Genomic DNA, 24,637 nt, shown 5'->3' with positions numbered 1-24,637 from the left:
ATGAGTTCCGCGACTGTATATATTAGACTGTGGTAATATGCTTTTGCCGGTACTCAATTTCTTAACTAGTTTCCACTATTTGCTGGCAGAGCAGTTGGAGTGGCACGCAGATTCTAACTTCCTTTAAGAAGCGCTATGGGCTAAGTATGCGCCAGCCAGAAAATCTGTCCTACCTTAGAGCAGCAGCCTCAACTTGCTCGAATTTGAACGATACTTTTATGATGTGCTAGGAACCGAGTACCAAGCCTAATCTCATTTGGAATTTAAATGAAACAGGGTTTTCATTCGTTACCAAACCTAACAAAATTGTGTCCCCAAAAGGAGTAAAGTCTGTCCACCTTCAAACAATGGCAGAGAAAGGATTTTTTATTTATTTTATTGGGTTATTTTACGACGCTGTATCAACATCTAGGTTATTTAGCGTCTGAATGAAATGAAGGTGATAATGCCGGTGAAATGAGTCCGGGGTCCAGCACCGAAAGTTACCCAGCATTTGCTCGTATTGGGTTGAGGGAAAACCCTGGAAAAAACCTCAACCAGGTAACTTGCCCCGACCGGGATTCGAACCCGGGCCACCTGGTTTCGCGGCCAGACGCGCTGACCGTTACTCCACAGGTGTGGACGAGAAAGGAGGAAGAACAATTGCCTTGCCAGCGGAAGCGGATTCGGATTGTGCCTAAATAGTTCTCATAATGATTTTTCTATCTTTGGCATAATGTTTAATGCAAATATGTGTTAGATAAATTTATTAAATTACAATTAATACGCAAGCCTTTCAGTGTCATTAATGTTAATACTTGAAGCCCAGTTGTTCTACATTTATTGACTAGTTTGTCAATGAGTGTTCAGTTCATATGTGTAAATGTGTACTGATGTTTAGATTACATTAAAACGTGAATAATTTCGAGGGGAAAATTGTTCCGGGGCCGGGTATCGAACCCGGGACCTTTGGTTAAACGTACCAACGCTCTCCCAACTGAGCTACCCGGGAACTCTACCCGACACCGATCCAATCTTTCCCTCTATATCCACAGACCTCAAAGTGGGCTGACAACCGTCAAGCAACCAACATTGAGTGCACACTAACTCTGTGTGACTTAAATTGTGGTTTTCTGTTACGTACAGTGACGTGTATTATGCAAATCAAGCTTTCAGGTATAACTCCCTGTAAAGTTAATTTGAATAATTTCGAGGGAAAAATTGTACGTAACAGAAAACCACAATTTAAGTCACACAGAGCTAGTGTGCACTCAATGTTGGTTGCTTGACGGTTGTCAGCCCACTTTGAGGTCTGTGGATATAGAGGGAAAGATTGGATCGGTATCGGGTAGAGTTCCCGGGTAGCTCAGTTGGGAGAGCGTTGATACGTTTAACCAAAGGCCCCGGGTTCGATACCCGGCCCCGGAACAATTTTTCCCTCGAAATTATTCAAATTAACTTTACAGGTAGTTATACCTGAAAGCTTGATTTGTACATTAAAACATGTTTTGAACTAAAAGGAGTATTCTTGAAAATTGCACAAGTGTTACTGCGAAATTGCCCGAGCAGGTCTGCGAAGTTAGACGAGTTCCTGAAACACACACATATCATCTCATGTTTTAGATGGAGATATTTCCCTGTTGAGATACACTTAAAAATAAAATTTTTAAACCAACCAATAAAATGATGTCTGGTGATTAACTGCCGCATGAAGGAAGTTTTTTAAAGCATTTTTGGATATAACTATAGACAGAAAACCTTAATACTGCGAAATTAGCCGAGTTTGCCTTACTGAAATCCTTAATAAATTATGTATCGTATCGCCCGTGGCCGAATGGTTAGATTCTGTCTTCCATCTTGGCGACCCGGGTTTGACCACCGTATAGGTCACGAAGGAATTTGTGGTGGACAATTTGGCCGCGGGGGGCAAAGCCTAATTAGGATTTCCCTGTTTCTGATCGGGACAAAACCCCTGATGGAATTGTTATTTAACCCTTGCAGTGAATTTCAGTGAAGTCCAGATGACCTAATTAGTCAAATCCATTCTCCTCGCTTCCACGCTGTGGCCTCTGGGATCTTTTAAGATGCAAAAGAGACAGTGGTATGCGGAAAGCAACGGGAAGCTACCGCATTTACATTTCCCAAGAAAAACTGCAAATACGGAAAAGAAATTGGCTGGGTCACTGGCTCAAAATAAACTGCCTACTGAAGGATACACTGGAAGAAATGGTAAACGGGAGAAGAGTTCGGAGCAGAAGAAGATATCGAATAATAGACGACATTAAGATATATGGACCATATGGGGAGACTAAGAGGAAGGCAGAAAATAGGAAAGATTGGAGAAAGTTGGGTTTGCAGTGAAAGACCTGCCCTTGGTCAGAACACTAGGAATAATAATAATTAATGTTAATAATCGATCAATTTCTGTTGTAAGATTAATCGATCAAAAATATTTAATCGAATAATCGAGTCAATTAAAATTAATCGGTTGTATTTTATATTAATTATTATTTTGTTAATATAAACTCATACTAAAAAATACGACAATATTTCTCTCTCGGAAATTTCTTACTTAAAAGCACAATAGTACATTTATTTACTAAGTGTAAACCAGGTAGCGCAGGGAAAATCTTTGCACAAACACTTGAAAAGAGATGGACATGAGGACAGTGACCTTTTCTACCTGTATTGAAAGTTGAAACACAATGCGAAACCCTTATTAAGTTCTATGATTTTCCAAGAAAACTTCCACCTTGTTGTCAGCTCATCTTCCTAGCATATCAAATACATACTTTTCTAAGATTCGTTCCCCTCATCGCTTACAAAAAAGCCATGTCTACAATGTGTGCAAATGAGAGCGTAACTTTCTTCTTCTCTTTCTAAATTCTGGTAATTTGATTACAATAGGAGCCAGTCTTCTGTTTCGACCGCAGTATTTTTGCAGGAGTTGCAGTTTCTGTACTGAGTTTGTGTATGAAGGTTGTGTGTTTAGTTTGATAAAGAAAATAATCAGTTTTCTGTGATTTATAAAAAGTGTAAACCCCATTATGTCATATGAGAATTTGAGAGTTAAACTCGGTGAAACGTTTATATAGAGTGTTAGTTGGGAGACCGGAGGGAAAAAGACCTTTAGGGAGGCCGAGACGTAGATGGGAGGATAATATTAAAATGGATTTGAGGGAGGTGGGGTATGATGATAGAGACTGGATTAATCTTGCACAGGATAGGGACCGCTGGCGGGCTTATGTGAGGGCGGCAATGAACCTTCGGGTTCCTTAAAAGCCATTTGTAAGTAAGTAAGAAACGTTTGGATTTAAATTGAACGGTCGTGGAGAAGTGCTTGACAGAAAAAAAGTTTTTTTTTTTGTGTTTAGTGATGCAGGAAACATTGTTACTAAACGTAGAGCGGCGCTTAATTCGGAGCATGTGAATGCACTCACATGTTTAAAACCATGAATGAAGCAGTATTAACTAGGTGAGTCTTCATACGTTTTGTTATCTACTGTATGTCTATCTCAAAAATTTCCGGAGAAATTGACACAATAAATTATAAGCCTCATAATAAATATGTTAATAAGTAATTAGAATAGTTTTCTAATTTAACGATACAATATATACAGATATACAATATTTAATACTTATGCTTGTCACCGAACATAAGTTAAATTTAACAGTAATATTGTGTATTATAGTATATTAAAACATTTTTCAACTCGATCAAAACTCGATTAATCTATCGATTAAATTCAAATAGTTAATCGATTAAATATTTTGGTCGATCAACATCACTAATAATAATAATAATAATAATAATAATAATAGTAATAATAATAATTTTAGTCTAATATTAACATTTAAAGCGCTTCTGCCTACAGACTAGCCGCTTTCTGATAGCTCATCCCTTCTCGCACAGCTCACATGCCAGGTCTCGCCTCCTCATCTATACCAAGATCCTTATCTGCACCTCTAGCTATACTGACAACTAGTTTTCTTGCTAACGTTTCGTGAAATCTTTTCCTGTTAGATGAAATCATGTCTCAGACTGTAATTTTCATTTCATTACACTTATTGTGATTTTCTTAAAACTCTTTTTATCCTGCTTTTGTTCCGCGTGGCCACATTTTTTACAGCAAGGGATAAAGGAGGATTTGCACGAACACTTCTGAAAATTATTTAGTATTTTACAATTTTGTAATATAAAGTACAGCAGAAAGCCTGAGTGAAAATAGACTTACTAGCTAATCTACGCGGAGAACAAAAATAATTTTAATATCTGGAACTTGCTCATTCTCAGAAAATTAAACTAATCCCTTGCGCAATAAAGAATACATTCGTTTTCCAGGAGAACTGGGTAATGAGAAAATAAGGGCTTGTAATTCCTTAGACGCCCATGGCGTCACCGAAATACAGGGTGTTAAAAATAACGTTTACAAAGTTTCAGGGGTAATAGAGGAAGTAAAAAGAAATATCTTTTGTAAGTGACAAAACTTTGGCAGATGCGCCGTTTCTTGTGTTAGTAGAATCCATAAAGAACAAGACCAATTGTCGTTTCAGAGGTGGTGTTCAAACTGCCGTTCATTGAAGGCATTGCACAACTGGTACCTTCGTACGATGGAGTGTATGCAACACTCAAAAAGGCCAACATTGTCTCTGATAACATGTGCAGCTTCAACAACGCGAGCAACTAAGTCTTCTGCCTTATCGATCGGTGTCTCATACACAAAGCATTTCACTCCTCCCCACAAAAAGAAATCCAGTGGGGTTAGGTCCGGTGATCGAGGTGGCTCTTAAGGAACCCGAAGGTTCATTGCCGCCCTCACATAAGCCCGCCATAGGTCCCTATCCTGAGCAAGATCAATCCAGGCTCTATCATCATGTCCCACCCCCCCTCAAAACCATTTTAATATTATCTTTCCATCTACGTCTCGGCCTCGCCAAAGGTCTTTTTCCCTCCGGTCTCCCAACTAACACTCTATATGCATTTCTGGATTCGCCCATACGTGCTACATGTCCTGCCCATTTCAAACGTCTGGATTTAATGTTCCTAAGGCCCGATTGTATAAACCATTTAATCTTAGATCAGAGGTTAAATTGATCCTTGTTCTAGCTGAACTTGGAATTTTGTGTTGTATAAAGTCTAAACTCAGATTAATTTGTCTCAAACTAAAATCAACTTTGACTGAAGAAATTTCTCCGATTAAGTTAGATGATCCAAGTTCAGTTATTTCTTTTCTGTTTGAAATATACGAGTGACAGATTGTGCAAATAAAATATCCATTATTATTAATATTAATAGATATGTTAGGTACATTTATATATATTTCTTTCAATTTCTTGCCTTAATACACAAACATTCTTATATTTTATAAGGCCCTATCGTGTTCAGCAGTACCAAATAACATAACCTATAATTAGGTTATATTATGTTTATAACAACCATGAATTATTAATGGATATAAATGTTCAATTAACTGTATTACTAAACGAAAATTGTCGTTTTATAAAGCTTTATTATGTTTAGCAGCATCAAACACCATAACATGATAACAACTTGGAGAACAGTCAACCTTCTTCTTATTGTCCGCCATTATGTACATTGCACAAAAAACCCAGTGTCTCCAACAGAGTGTAATACGGAAAGTCGCCAAAAAGTAGTTGTAAAGTCGCTAGATTTCTCATTATCAACAAAGAAAGATTAAATTTTGTCACTATGGGGTGCTAAAAAGGTCACTAAATCCCTATTTAAGCAATATAAAAGTTAAAAGAAATTGTTGTTGAAAAAGAGTTAAAGTCGCTAGATTGGCAACACTGAACAAACCTGTATAACATGGTCCGCGCATCACGTATTTCACCTGTTTATGCGATGTTGCCAAATCCTTTTCACGTGAACTTAGATTGCATTTGAACCAAGGTAATTTGATCGCAGAAAAGTTTTATACAATAGAAGAAGTGTCTGAACTCGATTCACTTTTCGATCTTCGATCAAAGTTGATCTTTAGTCAGGGAGTTTTATACAATTGGGCCTACTTCTTATAGGATAGTTTATTATTATTATTATTATTATTATTATTATTATTATTATTATTATTATTATTATTATTTTCAGAAGTGTGACTGCATAACTGTTTTCCGAAGAAGATCTTCCACGAGCAGCAGGTTTATGAGCCTGGGATGCTTGCTGAGTATGTTCCTATAGAACTCAATTTCAATTTTTGATTGTAGTTAATAATAAGGCCATATTTTGTACTTATTATTTGCAGGATAAGCGTGATGAGTTACAAAACTAGAAACTTATAAACCAAAGAAAAATATCAAAGTTTTCTTTTTATAGAAGTTCAAATGTTGAGATATGGAACAAAATCCACAGTAAGTTACGTGCGTGGCAACTGCTGTACTTATGTGGCACAGTTTCACGCCGAAGGTCTGGGGTTTAGGACTCCGTACGACCTGGGATTCTATATTTAACATTAAATGCATTTTGTATACAAATTTATTGTCGAACAGTATCATATTTCGGGTTGTTCCTGGAGTTCTTAAGTTTCTTCCGTTATAGACATCATTCCGTTCGATCTGCATTCCATTATCATCATTATCATAACCATCACCATCATCATAGCATTTTTCCGTCCATTAGTCGGAGACGTGTGGAGGGAGATGGTCTGGCAACATGTTAGTACGCTACTTTCCAACCGAGTGTTTATGTCGAACGGTCGGCGAAACGGTGGAAGTCACGTGACAGTTACTTTAGGGGATCCTTTCCGCTGACTTACTTTACACTGTTGTATAATATTACCACAGTCTAGTATATACAGTCACGAAGCTCAATACTTACTAAATATGCATACATAGACAGTTGAAATATGCATCCATAGATAGCTGCTAGCCACCAGGATTGCTACTATCGCCTCATCATAGACTCTTTCCCTAGCAGACGATAAAATGTATTGTACTTTCGATATCGTGTTCTTTTGAAAAAATTAACACCTTCCTTCCACTATTGAAATACGAAATACATAAGGTTCATATATTATTTTCATAAAGCATATATTATATTTTATAAACTCACCTTCCTGGATCTTTCGGAAGAAGGATAACTCTGACCTCTTTTTCTTATAATTTATAGTGCAACAAACGTCTCCTTGTCCTATATTATTATTAAAATTATTGTATTTTAGCCATTTGCAGTTATTACAACCGATAACAAACATTTCACAGTTTACAAAACTTTTCACAACAATGCAAAATAGGGCACAGTCAATGCCTTTTCGATCTGGACCGCCGTAATGTATGTTCGAGTTTTCTATTTCAGTGTATGGAGCTCAATGAAATATTATATTATAATTATTTTATTGCGTATCATTGCTAAGTTTTATTTAGTGTAATGTGTCCAGAAGTTTCGTGTACTTCTTGCTTCATAATATTTTGCAGAAATAATTATAATACTGTGTTATTTTAATGTGAAGAGAATTTTACATGTTAACATAATCTGTTCGCATCAACATTTTAAGTTAAGAACTGAAGCTATTTTGAGGTTTAATAAAAAAGAATTTGATTGTGATTTTAATTTAGCACATTTACCTTCCTTGATTGTAGACAGAAAATTTACTATACCACTCCTATGATATTAGTGTACATACGATTGTGTTACTTCGTCTCTTAGGTTGTAGATAAATACAGTAATTCAGTCTCAATTTTAGTATTAAAATACAGACAAATTGAATGTGAGGGGTATCATACATGACATTATGTTGAATTATAATGTATACTTACGAATATAGGAATATAAGTCAAATATAGTAAACATAACCTATAATTTTCATACGACATAATATACCGGTACATATGTAATGACAGGGCATTGGAGACCACTAAAATTAAACAGAAATGAGCAACTGGTGTAGTAAACATAACCTATAATTTCAGCACATCTAAATATCCGTGCGGTGCAACTGAAAATTATTGAGTCGTGCATAAATGAATGTACAAGAATTTCGCAATATTTAATCGAAATAAAGGCAGGTATTACGCATACGAACAACGTAATTTTCACACCAAAAATAATGTTACACCTTAACTCTCAAGTGAATTATGTCTGAAATGTCTCGTAGTCATTGTTTTAAATTTTATTAATGCAATTACACTACATTTGAAATAAATATATGTTACTCTTTATGCATTCCAATTAATTTATGTGATTGAAAAGCTGCCCCTCGTGATCGGGTTAAGAGAGTCACATGGTCTGCCTTACGGTCTGTATTAGATCACGATGGCAATGGCACAGTCTATTGTTCCTAGTACTCACAGCGCTCCAAGCGGCTAGCAACTATCGCGAGAAATGCAAAAAATCATCCCAAGCTTCGCGACTGTATATATTAGACTGTGATATTACTTAGACTTCCATTTAGGTGTAATATTAGATAATAACGGGAATTGGAAAGAACAAAATGAGAATACCGTAAATAAAGGAAATGTAACACTAACGTCCACACCTGTGGAGTAACGGTCAGCGCGCCTGGCCGCGAAACTAGGTGGCACGGGTTCGAATCCCGGTCGGGGCAAGTTACCTGGTTGAGGTTTTTTCCGGGGTTTTCCCTCAACCCAATACGAGCAAATGCTGGGTAACTTTCGGTGCTGGACCCCGGACTCATTTCACCGGCATTATCACCTTCATTTCATTCAGACGCTAAATAACCTAGATTTTGATACAGCGTCGTAAAATAACCCAATAAAATAAAATGTAACACTAACAGTATTAGACAAATGTTTACGTAAATGGCTCAACATATGAATAGCCGCCTAGAGCAAGACTGTAACCCTCATTTCTCATAAATAAACTTTTTCTGGACACACAGCGAATCTTAGTTTAGTCAGCCGGTATGGGTTTATGTACGCGCCTAGCTTGAGGGTTAGCGCAATAGATCGTAACAGGTCGCAGTGCTGGATCACAGTGCCCCCTCCCGTAAATTCCATTCCAGATACGTTCCATGATATCTGGGAAGACATTAATTTTCTGACCCATGTTTATTAGACATTTTCCCCTTATTTTGATTAATACTGTCACCTCTCAACATATTGAATCTTTTTTTTAAACTAGCTGTATTTAAATTTTGTAAGAACATCTAATGCCATGTTTCATTATTTATTTCGTATATTGCTTTATTATTCATTAAATAAATTTATTATCCATTATTTTTACTCAATACAGAGTGATTTATATAGAACTAATACATTTCTTTCTTTCTTTCTTTCTTTCTTTCTTTCTTTCTTTCTTTCTTTCTTTCTTTCTTTCTTTCTTTCTTTCTTTCTTTCTCTCTTTCTTGCTTTACCTCTTTCTTTCTTTCTTTCTTTCTTTCTTTCTTTCTTTATCTCTTTCTTTCTCTCTTTCTTTCTTTCTTTACCTCTTTCTTTCTTTACCTCATTCTTTCTTTCTTTCTTTCCTTCTTTCTTTCTTTATCTCTTTCTTTCTCTCTTTCTTTCTTTCTTTCTTTCTTTACCTCTTTCTTTCTTTCTTTCTTTCTTTCCTTCTTTCTTTATCTCTTTCTTTCTCTCTTTCTTTCTTTCTTTACCTCTTTCTTTCTTTACCTCTTTCTTTCCTTCTTTCTTTCTTTATCTCTTTCTTTCTCTCTTTCTTTCTTTCTTTACCTCTTTCTTTCTTTCTTTACCTCTTTCTTTCTTTCTTTCTTTCTTTCTTTCTTTCTTTTTCTTTCTTTCTTTCTTTCTTTCAAACCGAATGATGCTAGGCACAATTTGTTATAGCTTAAATGTAGAGTACCTTTGGGAGATTACTAACTTCTATAGGAAATGTTGAAAATACTTTATTTATTAGCCTGGAAATTAACTTAATAACCAGTTTTTAACGCCAAATTAAGCAGGAGTTTTGAATCCTTGTCACGAGATGCGCAGATGTTTATTCTTTATTTCTTATTGTTGGCAGCTGTTTTCGACATTTTGTTTTAGTCACTGAAAATGCAGTACACGTCATTAAATCAACGGCTCTTCCTTGTGAAGCAATACTGGATTACTAATTCAATTACAGCTACTCAATGGGCATACCAGAGAGAATTTGGTGTTCGTAATCCCTCCAAAGAAACACAATACTGGGAAACAAATTGGAAACAGGATCTCTGGTGAGTGAAAAAGGCATACATCGTTCATCTAGGATGCCCACGGTTGTTGTGGACGTCCGGGCACGACTGGAGCGGTCACCCCTTAAGCCAGCCGTGGCGAAAATGTGACTGGCGAGCACATTGTGGCTCGCAATGATAGCTATGCATTTCTCTTGCTTCCTACCTCCCCCATCCTGCAGCCACTCATTCACTAGAGTCAAACTTCGTTCCATTTGTATTTGTCTCTGACCTGCGAGTGGCGTATCGTCGCAACGTCTCTCTCGAAACCATGTACCTCTACAAAAACGAAAGTTCCATGTAGGACGGGAGGACGCATTTTTTTGCTGCCAATATGATGAGAATATTAAATGTATGATTTGTTCACAAGTATTACGAGGAAAACGGTTGTATAACATAAAACGACATTATACTACATGTCACTCATGAAACATTCAAAGGTTAAGTGATATTATTATTATTATTATTATTATTATTATTATTATTATTATTATTATTATTACCGAGCGGGCTAGCGGCGTGGTAGAGGGCTGGCCTCGCATTCGGGAGGTCCGGGGTTCGATCCCAGGGGTCGGCAATCCTAACTGAGGTTTTCCATGGTTTCCTCAGTTATTTCCAGGCAAATGCCGGGATGTACCTCTTGAAAGTCCGGCCATGGACGGCGATCCTTCCCTTAATCCTTTCATATGTGTGAGTGAATGATGTGTAATGTCTTAAATGTTTGTGTTGTATCGGAGGTGGCCCTGGCATAGAGCTGATCCCTCATCCGGGGAGGCCCTCAATGTCCTTGTGTGGTCAAAAAAGTATGTATGTAATCCATAGCTTAATACCTCTCCCTGTAAGGCCCGGGTGGCGTGGGTAGTGTAAATGCACCTAGAAGGGAGAGGTTAAACTCAGAGAAAGAAAGAAATTATTATTATTATTATCATCACTGTTTTCGATCCTTTTTCAGCACATGTACCAATAATGCGGTTAGGTCTTCAATTTAAACTCACAGATTTACAATGTGATGTTAAATGAAAGCTAGATGTAAGGACTTGACAGATGTTGAACTTTTCAAATCTTTCCCAAAAAATAAATATCCGAAGCTTCGTTCTTTCGCTTGCTCTTTTGAAGCCATGTTCGCTACAACTTATGTTTGTGAAAAATTATTCTTAACAATGAAAATAGTAAAAACCAAATTTAGATCACGACTGACAGACAAATACCTTCGTGATCAACTACGACTGGCAGTAAGTGACATAATTCCTGATTTTGAAACTCTGTCGCAGAGACATTCTGAAGACAGTTAATTTTAGGTTGTGATAATGTGTCCTAAGTTTTCTTTCTTATTCATTTCTTTCTTCGTTACACGTACTAAACATCAGTTTGTGACCTTATACTGTATAAAATTATATTTAAGTGCTTGACGTAAGGAAAATTAAAATCCGTTAATAAGCTAGACAGTTGCTTTACTTCCTCTTCGGGTGTCCGCCTCCCTCCATAGGTGCTATGCACGTTGCAGGTTACACAGTGGCTCGGCGCACGATGAGATTTTCGCCACGGCTGCTGTAGAGGTTAGTAATCTACCAGAAATGCTCTACATTTGAAGTATAACAAATTGTGGCTAGCATAATTCGTTTTGAAATAAAGGAAGAAAGAAATTTAGTTCTATATATATCACTCTGAAGAACAGAGCTGTACAGCGCGTCTGGCCCGGGTTCGATTCCCGGTCGGGGCAAGTTACCTGGTTGAGGTTTTTTCCGGGGTTTTCCCTCAACCCAATATGAGCAAATGCTGGGTAACTTTCGGTGCTGGATCCCGGACTCATTTCACCGGCATTATCACCTTCATGTCATTGAGACGCTAAATAACCTAAGATGTTGATAAAGCGTCGTAAAATAACCTACTAAAATAAAACCGAGCTGTGACAAAACTGGACAGTTGTCGGCAGATTCCATTTTCTGTTGGGTCCCCCTGTATAATATGAATGACCATTTTACACCACGCTACTTTGTGCAATATTTATGATGAAATGAGAGACAGGGGCAGATGAAATGGAGAGTGTTAATGGAATGAAAATTGTAAAGTAGAGGCAAACGGGAGAACTGCGGGGTAAACACTCAACCTCTGAACTTGTTCACTAGAAGTGTCACTCCATTCAACGCCGGTGATGCGAGTTGGCGCAGTGATAAACCCGCGTTTTACTACTGCTAACTCAACTAACAGAGGGGCTATAATCCCGGTAAAAAAAATCTCCAGGGCTTCATAATTAAAAGTTCGCAGTTTCTGTCGTTGTTGGGGATCGTAATCTTGTCTTCCTCTGACACCTGTACAACCACCGTTAAATTTATGTTTCTTTTCTCTTCGAGCAGAAAAATACCTACAATTTTCGTCGTACAGAAATTCTTTTCTATGTCCAATTTACTGTTAATAGATGTAGGCCTATTCTTTTAGTACACCTTCCATTACATGTGAAAGATTATCTTCCAACACACTACCAGGACTAATCTAATCGATTTCTGTTGTAAGATTAATCGATCAAATATATTTAGTCGAATAATCGAGTCGATTAAAATTAATCGGTTGTAGTTGATATTAATTATAATTTTGTTAATACAAACTCATACTAAAAATTCCGACAATATTACTCTCTCGGAAATTACTTACTTAAAAGCACAATAGTACTATATTTTCTAACTGCAAAGCAGGTAGCTTAGGGAAAATCTTTGCACAAACACTTCAGAAAGCGATGGAGATATGAGGACAGTGAACTAATCTACCTCTGTTGAAAGTTGAAACACAATGCGTAACCCTTATTAAGTTTTATGGTTTTCCAAGAAAACTTCCACCTTGTTGTCAGCTCATCTTCCTAGCATATGAAATACATACTTTTCTGAGATTCGTCCCCCTCATCCCTTATAAAAAAGGCCATGTCTACAATGTGTGTGTCGACCTGGTTGGCGAGTTGGTGTAGCGCTGGCCTTCTATGCCCAAGGTTGCGGGTTCGATCCCGGGCCAGGTCGATGACATTTAAGTGTGCTTAAATGCGACAGGCTCATGTCAGTAGATTTACTGTCATGTAAAAGAACTCCTGCGGGACAAAATTCCGGCACATCCGGCGACGCTGATATAACCTCTGCAGTTGCGAGCGTCGTTAAATAAACCAAAATAAAAAAAATTACAATGTGTGCAAATGAGAGCGTAACTTTCATCTTCTCTTTCTAAAATCTGGTAATTCGATTAAAATAGGGGCCAGTCTTCTGTTTCGACCGCTGTAGTGGATCGTGAAGTGGGATCGGATCGTGTTCAATACGAATTGAGTTCCATGAAAACGGGTGTCATATTCATTACGATCTTAAAACGCTAAGCGCGTGATCGATCGTCATTTGTATGATGCGTCAGCTGTTTTGCCAACATCGAGGGCAATATGTAACTTATGTTGAAAAGGTGTGTTGTAAAACATAATATTTCGTGTTCTCCTAAATGTCAATATTATCACTTTGTATGTCTCATTTATTTTGACCTGCTGTTCACATTTTATTATGCTTTTTCCTTTCTTTCTGTATGTTATATATTGTATCTGATTTTTACTTGTTGTTTAGATTATATTATTATTATTATTATTATTATTATTATTATTATTATTATTATTATTATTATTATTATCTTATTCAGTTTTGTGTGTAAAATTGTACTGTACTTTGTAAATTTGTAGAGTTTTTGTAACGCACTTTTACTCCTAGTTGAGCGTTAGAGAAGGCCATATGGCCTTAATTCTGCCAGGTTCAATAAATTATTATTATTATTATTATTATTATTATTATTATTATTATTATTATTATTATTATTATTATTATTATTTTTCATTAACAGCCAGAATATTAAGATTTCATGCGCCTCATTTGGAAAGCGCAACATTGTTTGTAGTTAATGCCTACAGGGTGACCAACACACTAATATGTCAATTACATATTAACCAACATAACTGCTTTCGAAACTTCAGCTTCCGTACTTAGATCGTTTTCAATACGTATCGAAAATTCCATGAAAACAGGGATCGGGGGAATCGTATTCAGTACGGAAAATGTATTCAGAACGATTTGAATATTTCATGAAAACGTGACAACCTAACGTCATTGCATGTTTATCTCGATAATTTTTTGAAAAGACTATTTCGTTACGAGCGTAAAAACGTACGAAAATGTTACTTTAATGAAATAATGCTTGAAGCATCAATAATAATTGCCAATAAAAGAAATTTAACTTTAAGACACTATAATGAACCGAAAATTCTAAAGTGTAAAACACACAGCACACAAAATTTCACAAAATAGGTGGTAATAGGCTCCTATTTATAAACTGGGCACTTATAGTTACTATAAAACATAGATAGGCACTCAGAAATAACCTAGAAAGGATTATTTATTTTTAAATTACAGAGGTTGTTACAGACCGAACCGCTAAGCAAACTGAATAATGAAAATTTAACGTCATTGCATGTTTATCTTGACTATCACACTTTCACTACGTCACAGTACTTTTGACCAATAAAATGGTACGAAAGGACGTATTTCAACCAATCATGGCTGCTTATCGCACAATTTTATCGCGTCCCTAGCATTTGTTTAATTTTATCGCGTCCCTAGCATTTGTTTAATTTTATCGCGTCCCTAGAATTTGTTTAATTTTATCGCGTCCCTAGCATTTGTTTCTTTGTTTGCCAACATTTGAAACTGCGCTGGTCTGGACGTCAAAAATATATATAAAATTACAAACCACTCCAGTCGATGCACAGCAGTTTCAAATATGACTCGCATTGGCATTCAAGAACAAGAATTAATAAACATCACTGATCATACCTATGCATCTTCTGAAATCCGATTTACAAATAAATGAAGAGCACCATTCGGAAATCCTGAATAGGTTGAATACACCATGTAGGCCTAAATCAACGAGTTCCACTTCTATTATGCGCACGTCCAATATAACATCAATTGAACCACCAACCACATTCAAATTTGAAAATTGTACATTCAATAATTATTCCTTTTAAAATTATTCATTCGGAAATTCTGAATAAGTTGAATACACCATGTAGGCCTAAATCAACGAGTTCCACTTCTATTACGCACACGTTCAATATAATATCAATTGAACCATCAACCAGTGACAGGGGCGTATTTTGCGGGCTACCGGGGCTACCGGGGGTAGCCCAAGGAAATTACAAAAGAAAAAGTTTATAATATAACATAATATAATAATTTTGTATTATTAGTTTTACCATAGTAATTAAAATTAAAGTAATTGTTAGATATATTTTGTGTAATAATAGGGTCAGCGGTAGCCCAAACCCTTTAACCAGTATACGCCACTGCCAACCACATTCAAATTTGAAAATTGTACATTCAATAATTATTCCTTTTAAAATTATTCATGTTTATTTTTTATGTCATCGTCGTTAATTAAAACTTTTCTAACACTTGTGTATATTAGTTAGGTTATGATATAGCTTCTGCTCTGAGAGGATAAAATAACTTCTGCTATATGATATTATGGATAGTCACGTATCAGAGATTGTTTAATATTAAGATTTATTGAATAGTAATCATTACAGTGTCTGTATAAAGACACTACTGCCATCTAGCATGCATCTAGCGTAATATTTGTAATGTTGAGGTGGTACAATAATACACCGTGTTCCGCTTATAAGTATAATAAAAGAAATAGTTATAATTTCATAACAATGCATGCAAATGGGTTAAGATTGGTACCATTGTAAAGAGGAAATTGGGAAGTTTTAATCCATTGTTGTTACTTATTTTTAGAAGACTCACGCATGCGCAGATCATTAAATAAGAGAATTCGTATCGTATCTTTAGTCAGTCAGCATGTGGACGCCACAGCAGAAAGCCTTTTGTGTGCTGTCATTAGCAGAACATAGATCCATAATTCGTGTACAGCGCTTGTTTCGCCGTCAGTACAATCTTAGACCGAGGGAAGCTGTACCGACGTACGTCTCAATAATGAAATGGGATAGGCAGCTCAGAGAAACAGGAAGTTTGTTGTCTAATGCAGGTAAACATTCCAAGCGTAAAGTGTCTGACGAAAATGTCGAACGCATTCGCGAGGCATTTCAGAGAAGCCCGCGGAAATCCATTCGACAGGCTAGTGTGCAGTTGAACATCCCACCAACAACAGTGCATACAGTGGTCCATAAAAGATTGCGTTTGCGAGCGTACAAGCTGCAACTTCATCAGATGATTACGCCGAATGATAAACTGGAACGAAAACGCTTTGCAGAAACAATGTTGGATAAAGTGGACGATGACGACACATTTCTAACTCGAGTCTGTTTCTCAGATGAGGCAACCTTCCACGTCAGTGGAAAAGTAAACCGACACAATTGTCGCATCTGGGGGTCGGAAAATCCAAGTGTCGTAATTGAACACCAACGGGATTCCCCTAAATGGAATGTTTGGTGTGGGATCATGCGTGACAGAATCATTGGTCCCTATTTCTTTGCTGAAAAGACAGTCACTGCAAACACGTACCTGGATATGTTGCAACTGTATGCTGTGCCACAACTCCCAGATGGAGCAATTTTCCAGCAAGATGGGGCTCCACCACACTTTGCCAACATGGTTCGCACATTCTTAGACGAACAATTCCCTGCAAGATGGATCGGAAGAGGATCACCGTACATCACATGGCCTGCCAGATCACCAGATCTAACACCACCTGATTTTTTCCTGTGGGGGTTTGTTAAGGACCAGGTCTACAGGACGCCAGTACGTGATTTGGCAGACTTACAAGAAAGAATTTATGCTGCTGTCAACAATGTTACACCACAGATGCTTCATAACACTTGGGTCGAGGTTGAATACCGGTTGGATATTTCCCGTGCCACCAATGGAAGCCATGTTGAGGTTTATGGAACATAAGGTAACAAAAATTCCCAGTTTTCATTCTTTGTAGCAGTTGGTTTCAACTATATACTTGTATTAATTCAGAAGTTATAGCTATTTCTTTTGTTATACTTATAAGCGGAACACTCTGTACATTTGAAGACAGTTTTATTTTCGTAAGTCAATTAATATTTTATTGTATTGGAGTACTTCGTTACTTCTAATCTTTATATACTTTCTTCTAATCGTGTAATAGTCAATTAAATCCCACTCGAGTTTTGATTTTCTCTAGATAAATCAAAACGTCTAGTGAGATTATTGTTTATAAATTATTGGAAAGATTATTTTGTTACGAGCGTAAACATCTATGAAAGTATTACTTTAATGACAGAATGCTTGAAGTACCAATAATAGTTTCTAATAAAAGAAATTGAACTTTAAAACGCCATAATGAACCGCAAATTGTAAAGTGTATAACACAGCACACAAAATTAAAAAAATAGGTGTTAATAGGCTCTTATTTCTAAACTAGGCACTTATAGTTACTATAAAACTTAGATAGGCACTCAGAAATGACCTAGAAAAGATTATTCATTTTTAAATTACAGAGGTTGTTACAGACCGAACCGCTAAGTTGATTGAATAGTGACAACATAACGTTATTGCATGTTCATCTCGATAAATTATTGAAATGACTATTTCGTTACGAGCGCAAAAATCTACGAAAATATTACATATATGAAAGAATACTTGAAGTAGGCCTATCAATAATAATTGCTAATAAAAAAATTGGACTTTAAAACACTATAATGAACCGAAAATTCTAAAGTGTAAAACACACAGCACACAAAATTTCACAAACTAGGTGCTAATAGGTTCCTATTTCTAAATTAGGCACTTATAATTACTATAAAACTTAGATAGGCACTCAGAAATAACCTAGCAAGAATTATTTATTTTTAAATTACAGAGGTTGTTACAGACCGAACCACTAAGCAGACTGAATATTGACCAACTAACGTCATTGCATGTTTATCTTGATAAATTATTGGAAAGATTATTTTGTTACGAGCGTAAATATCTATGAAAGTATTACTTTAATGACAGAACGCTTGAAGTATCAATAATAGTTTCTAATAAAAGAAATTGAACTTTAAAACGCTATAATGAACCGAAAATTCTAAAGTGTAAAACACAGCACACAAATTTAAAAAATAGGTGTTAATAGGCTCCTATTTCTAAACTGGGCACTTATAGTTACTATAAAACTTAGATAGGCACTCAGAAATAACCTAGAAAGGATTATTAATTTTTAAATTACAGAGGTTGTTACAGACGGAACCTCTAAGTAGATTGAATAGTGACAACATAACGTTATTGCATGTTTATCTCGATAAATTATTGAAAAGACTATTTCGTTACGAGCGCAAAAATCTACGAAAATGTTACGTAAATGAAAGAATACTTGAAGTAGGCCTATCAATAATAATTGCTAATAAAAAAATTGGACTTTAAAACACTATAATGAACCGAAAATTCTAAAGTGTAAAACACACAGCACACAAAATTTCACAAACTAGGTGCTAATAGGTTCCTGTTTCTAAATTAGGCACTTATAATTACTATAAAACTTAGATAGGCACTCAGAAATAACCTAGCAAGAATTATTTATTTTTAAATTACAGAGGTTGTTACCGACCGAACCGCTAAGCAGACTGAATAGTGACAACCTAACGTCATTGCATGTTTATCTCGATAAATTATTGGAAAGACTATTTCGTTACGAGGCGCAACAATCTACGAAAATATTACTTTAATGACAGAATGCTTGAAGTATCAGTAATAGTTGCTAATAAAATAAATTGAACTTTAAAACACTATAATATACCGAAAATTCTAAAGTGTAAAACACAGCACACAAAATTTCACAAAATAGGTGCTAATAGGCTCCTGTTTCTAAACTAGGCATTTAGAGATACTATAAAATTTGGACAAGCACTCAGAATTACTATAAAATTTCTGTAGACACTCAGAATTACTATAAAATTTGGACAAGCACTCAGAATTACTATAAAATTTGGGTAGACACTCAGAATTACTATAAAATTTGGACAAGCACTCAGAATTACTATAAAATTGGATAGGCACTCAGAATTACTATAAAATTTCTGTAGACACTCAGAATTACTATAAAATTTGGACAAGCACTCAGAATTACTATAAAATTTGGGTAGACACTCAGAATTACTATAAAATTTGGACAAGCATTCAGAATTACTATAAAATTTGGACAAGCACTCAGAATTACTATAAAATTTCTGTAGACACTCAGAATTACTATAAAATTTGGACAAGCACTCAGAATTACTATAAAATTTGGACAAGCACTCAGAATTACTATAAAATTTCTGTAGACACTCAGAATTACTATAAAATTTGGACAAGCACTCAGAATTACTATAAAATTTGGGTAGACACTCAGACTTACTATAAAATTTGGACAAGCACTCAGAATTACTATAAAATTTGGATAGGCACTCAGAAATAACCAAGCAAGGATTTCGGATTAAGTTCCATAACTTATTTACAAAGGCCTAAAATGTGCAAGAAACGGTTGTGTCTGAGCTCTAGTTACACTGGTCAGCAATCATTTTGCGTCATAAGTTACATAAATTCTTGCTAATTTTGACCTCCTGAATTCAAAAATAACAAGCAAAATATTTCATCAGTTCGGGTTTTCTAGATGCACAATACAAATTCATTTTCTGTGCATTTTATTAAAAAATCACTGTATTTTGTGTGTAACTATTTTGTTTTAGAAATGAAGAATCCACTGCAAGAATGATGGATGTCATTTTGAATACATTTTTCAGGAGAAGCAATTGAAAGTTTGAAATGCTTAGTGCTCAAAGTTTAACTGTGATTTTCCGATCATTACTTGACAATGACTATCAGTGTTAATGCCATATAACTCTCTATGCACATTCTATATGTCTAAGCTATGCATTGACAGTCTTGGTTCATTTTCGACAAGAAAGTGACATCCATCATTCTTGCAGTGGAGTCTTCAAATGTGACGATCCATTATGTGAAAACAATATTGCTTCAAATAGGCCACCACATTAGAAACACTTGTAGAAACGAAAATTATTTTGTGCGAGATCGTGCGTATTTGCTTGTTTTCCGCACAGAACCAATACGCGGTAAGTGTGAAATACCACATTCAGTATTCCCAACGTAACACACATAACAATTTCCCTCTTCTTACCGCTTAAGCGCGACATTCATTTTACTGCTTTAGGCTTTTAACATATTATTTTTAGAGACGTTTAACATAGTAATAATTATAAACTGGAAACTTACCACTGCAATTTCACCTAAATTGCAATGTTAATTATTGTTTTTAAATAATTGCAAAAATTAAGTAAAAATCTACTACTCCACGAAACTTATTGCATTCCTGATACAAGTAACATTAAGGAAGCCGTGAAAAAATCAACAAGATTCCAGATGCGGATGTTATTACTGCAATATGTTATATAAATAATATTGTTAAAATATTAAAATGAAAAAATAAATCATTACATAACCTTACCGTTTGTTTTAAGTTCGCATTTATAGACTGGGGGGGGGGGAAGACAGACATATATCACGGCTTGCTGGAGTATAGTAAACACAGAAAACATTTTATAGCAACAATGTTGAAGAAAGATATTTTGGTTTTCCGAAGTTGCCGTCATTAAACAGAAACCAACATGGAGATTTCATTGCAACTAATTAGAAATTCGTATTTCAGGTATGTAATAAACGATCTTCGCACAAAATAATGTACGATATACGAGCGGTATGTTAGTTTTCATGTTCTCGGAAATTAAAATAGCTCAACTACTTTTCGCTTTTTCAATCTTTTCCTCGACCATGAAAAACGTCAACATACCGCTCTTGTAACGTATATTACTATTATTGTGCTTTTACGAGTCTATATGGAGGGGGTGAAACAGGTTCGCAGTATGAATTCGCTTGGGAACACCTGATTTTACTTGAGATGTGTATTTCTTTCACTCTGAGCTTTAATGATATTAGTGTAGTTTATATTTTGCAATAGACCACTCTGTCAAAACCACTTCTAGAAGCGGAAATTGTTTTATTGCCATTTTCGGTTCCATTTGAAGAGGGAGAAACAGGTTCGCAATATGAAATCGATTCAGTTTACCAGGAAACTTCCGTGATGTTGATATTCTGTATAAGACGTACATTTGTTTAAAGTGTGCTTTAATGATAATATTCAAAGTACGAATAGTTTATATGTGCGGATTTGAAGGTTGTAGCATTGCTTCTTGGAATGTAATTAAGTTACACAAAATGTTGCTTCTTTCGTGCTCAAGATAAGCATTATAAAATTAAACGATAATCACTAGAGCCAGGGAAGAAAAATATTATACAACAATCCCCTTTATACATTAAGTTACCGTTAATGAAGAATTTTGTTAAAGGGATGAATCATAAAACTGAAACATTTAAACATATCGAGGAAAAATTTCCTGCTATTAGTGACTCAAAAATAAAAGAGGGAGTTTTCTATGGACCACAAATTAGAGAAATAATGGACAATCACTTCGAATTTTTGTTGGAAGGAAAAGAGAGAGCCACCTGGATTCCATTCAAGGAGATTGTATTAAATTTTCTGGGTAACCGTAGAAGTGAGAACTTTGAAGAACAAGTGAAATAGTAATATACGTTACAAGAGCGGTATGTTGACGTTTTCATGGTCGAGGAAAAGATTGAAAAAGCGAAACGTAGTTGAGCTTTTTTAATTTCCGAGAACATGAAAACTAACATACCGCTCGTGTATCGTACATTATTTTGTGCGAAGATCGTTTATTACATACCTGAAAGACGAATTTCTAATTAGTTGCAATGAAATCTCCATGTTGGTTTCTGTTTAATGACGGCAACTTCGGAAAACCAAAATATCTTTCTTCAACATTGTTGCTATAAAATGTTTTCTGTGTTTACTATACTCCAGCAAGCCGTGATATATGTCTGTCTTCCCCCCCCCCCCAGTCTATAAATGCGAACTTAAAACAAACGGTAAGGTTATGTAATGATTTATTTTTTCATTTTAATATTTTCACAATATTATTTATATAACATATTGCAGTAATAACATCCGCATCTGGAATCTTGTTGATTTTTTCACGGCTTCCTTAATGTTACTTGTATCAGGAATGCAATAAGTTTCGTGGAGTAGTAGACTTTACTTAATTTTTGCAATTATTTAAAAACAATAATTAACATTGCAATTTAGGTGAAATTGCAGTGGTAAGTTTCCAGTTTATAATTATTACTATGTTAAACGTCTCTAAAAATAATATGTTAAAAGCCTAAAGCAGTAAAATGAATGTCGCGCTTAAGCGGTAAGAAGAGGGAAATTGTTATGTGTGTTACGTTGGGAATACTGAATGTGGTATTTCACACTTACCGCGTATTGGTTCTGTGCGGAAAACAAGCAAATACGCACGATCTCGCACAAAATTGATTGTTGGGGTATGAAATTATGGCTTGTAAAATGTGCCTGAAAATTCACTTTCTTCACTCCTATCTTAACTCCCCCCCCCACGAGAATTGTGGCGATTTCAGTGATGAGCATGGTGAGTGCTTTCATCAAGGAATTTCATCTATGAAAGAAAGATACCAAGGACAGTGGCGTACCAATATTCTAGCAGACTATTGTTGGACTTTAGCTCGTGATGTACCTGATGCCAAGTATAAAAGTAAATATAGAAAAATAAAGCTGTAATCTTCTGAACAGTGTTTTTTTTCTCTCTCTCTCTTTATTTCTTGTGTAGCTTTACTTTGTATATAGTATATTTTTTCTGTTTATTTCTATTATTGTATTTGTATTCTTGGTGTTGTGGAAGAGAAGGCCTGATGGCCTTAACTACACCAGAATAAATAAATAAATAAATAAATAAATAAATAAATAATTAATAAATAAATATTTAATCTGATTGTCATTATATTAAAGCAGTATTTTGAGTAGATATAAATTCGAAAATTTCTCAAAAACAGTAACCACAACTGTTTTTTATTGTCATATTCGTATTCAGGAGGCTCAAATTATATAGAAAACATGTACCACATGCCCAGCGCAAAAAGAAAAGTTAAAATTTGTTACGAAGTGGTATCATTATCTCATGGTAAAAGCGAATTAGGTTGTTTTAGTGATCTCTCTTCTGGTATGTAATAATTTACTATCATTTTGGTGGACTCACCTACGAAGAGTAGAAGGCGGCGGAAGACCTGCATGTTGAAGCTGTTACTGATAAATTCTGTTCACTGATGTTGATCACTGGTTCACCAACACTACACTGCGAGGTTCCTTCGTGGAGTACCAGAGTTGCAAGCTCGGCCGTCTGGTCCAGTTATCACCAACTAGTGTAGCTGTATTGCAGCCTCCCCTGCTGAATCACGCAGGTACCATAAGTGTAATAGTAGGGCTAATAATAATAATAATAATAATAATAATAATAATAATAATAATAATAATAATAATAATTCTTTATTTTTACTGGCAGAGTTAAGGCCATAGGGCCTTCTCTTACACTCTACCAGGTCACAAAGTATACCAGCAGTTAAAATTTAACAAAAAGTTAAAGAACAGAATACTAACATATTACAAAAAAAAATAATAGCATAATAAAATCGACATTAAACAACATGAAAATAATACCATAATAGAAAAAAGAAAGTAAAATACATTGGAATATAGCAAAAGCAACTCATTTAGTACAAATGGTTAATATGGAAAACGTAAGGAAGAATATAACAAAATAGAATGTAATAAATAATAGTAAAAAAGAAAAAAAAAGAAAATTAAATAAAATTCGCAATAAAAGGCTATGATGATAAATTCATCAGCTGATAAAGAGAACAAAATGGGGAAAGGAAGGAAAAGAAATATATAGCCTATATTTTTACAAAACTATCGCAGAGAAAAGGGCTTATAACTGAAAGGAATCTGAATTGAAAAAGTGCAATTTTAATTTATTTTTGAAACTAGACAAAGTCCGACAGTGTCTGACATGTTGTGGTAGACAGTTCCAGAGATGAGCTGCAGAGACGGTGAAAGATGAAGAGTAGAAGGATGTTCTGTGTTCAGGAATGGAGAGTGTGATATGGTGTTGTGAGCGAGTATCTATTTCGTGATATGAGGACAAATGTTGAAAACGAGAAGCTAAGTAGCTAAGGTTAGAGTTTTGAAGAATATTGAAGAGTAAAGTGAGAGAGTGAATAGTTCTTCGCTCTTTGAGACGAACGACGAATTGTATGCCTTTACATTGCGCTTCATGCGCCTCTGACTTTAGGCACCAGTACGTGATTGCGTTGAGATGGGGATTTCATTGTGTTTCATTCAGCAGTGAACTTTATTTGATCGGTTACATTACGATCGAATACCGCTATTCGTAAAAGGCAACATTCAACGTCGTGTAAAGAAGAACAATAGCAAGATGCCGAGAACGAAATTTGTGACTTAATTTCAAATGAGGAAATTTGTAATATTGATACAGATTTTGAGGTAAATAATGCTTGTGTAAAATATTTCAAATATTCCCCCATTGTTTCTGCAGAAGTGGAACGAAGTTT

At 35.4% G+C, this 24,637-nt stretch overlaps 1 protein-coding gene across 2 annotated transcripts in view; it reads right to left on the bottom strand.

Annotated features, from left to right (window-relative positions):
• The window catches only part of LOC138708103 (uncharacterized), a 59,120-nt gene extending 35,770 nt beyond the window's left edge, over positions 1-23,350 (bottom strand). For both annotated transcript variants that reach the window (XM_069838290.1, XM_069838292.1), the window contains exon 1: positions 23,266-23,350. In XM_069838290.1, coding sequence (XP_069694391.1) covers positions 23,266-23,299 — 34 coding nt within the window. In that variant the 5' untranslated portion in view covers positions 23,300-23,350. The remainder of the gene's footprint in view (positions 1-23,265) is intronic.
• Between the last annotated feature and the right edge of the window lie 1,287 nt (positions 23,351-24,637).

Source organism: Periplaneta americana, chromosome 10 (genome assembly GCF_040183065.1).
Source record: "Periplaneta americana isolate PAMFEO1 chromosome 10, P.americana_PAMFEO1_priV1, whole genome shotgun sequence".
Lineage (NCBI taxonomy): Eukaryota > Metazoa > Arthropoda > Insecta > Blattodea > Blattidae > Periplaneta > Periplaneta americana.
This window is presented reverse-complemented; position numbering and strand designations above follow the sequence as displayed.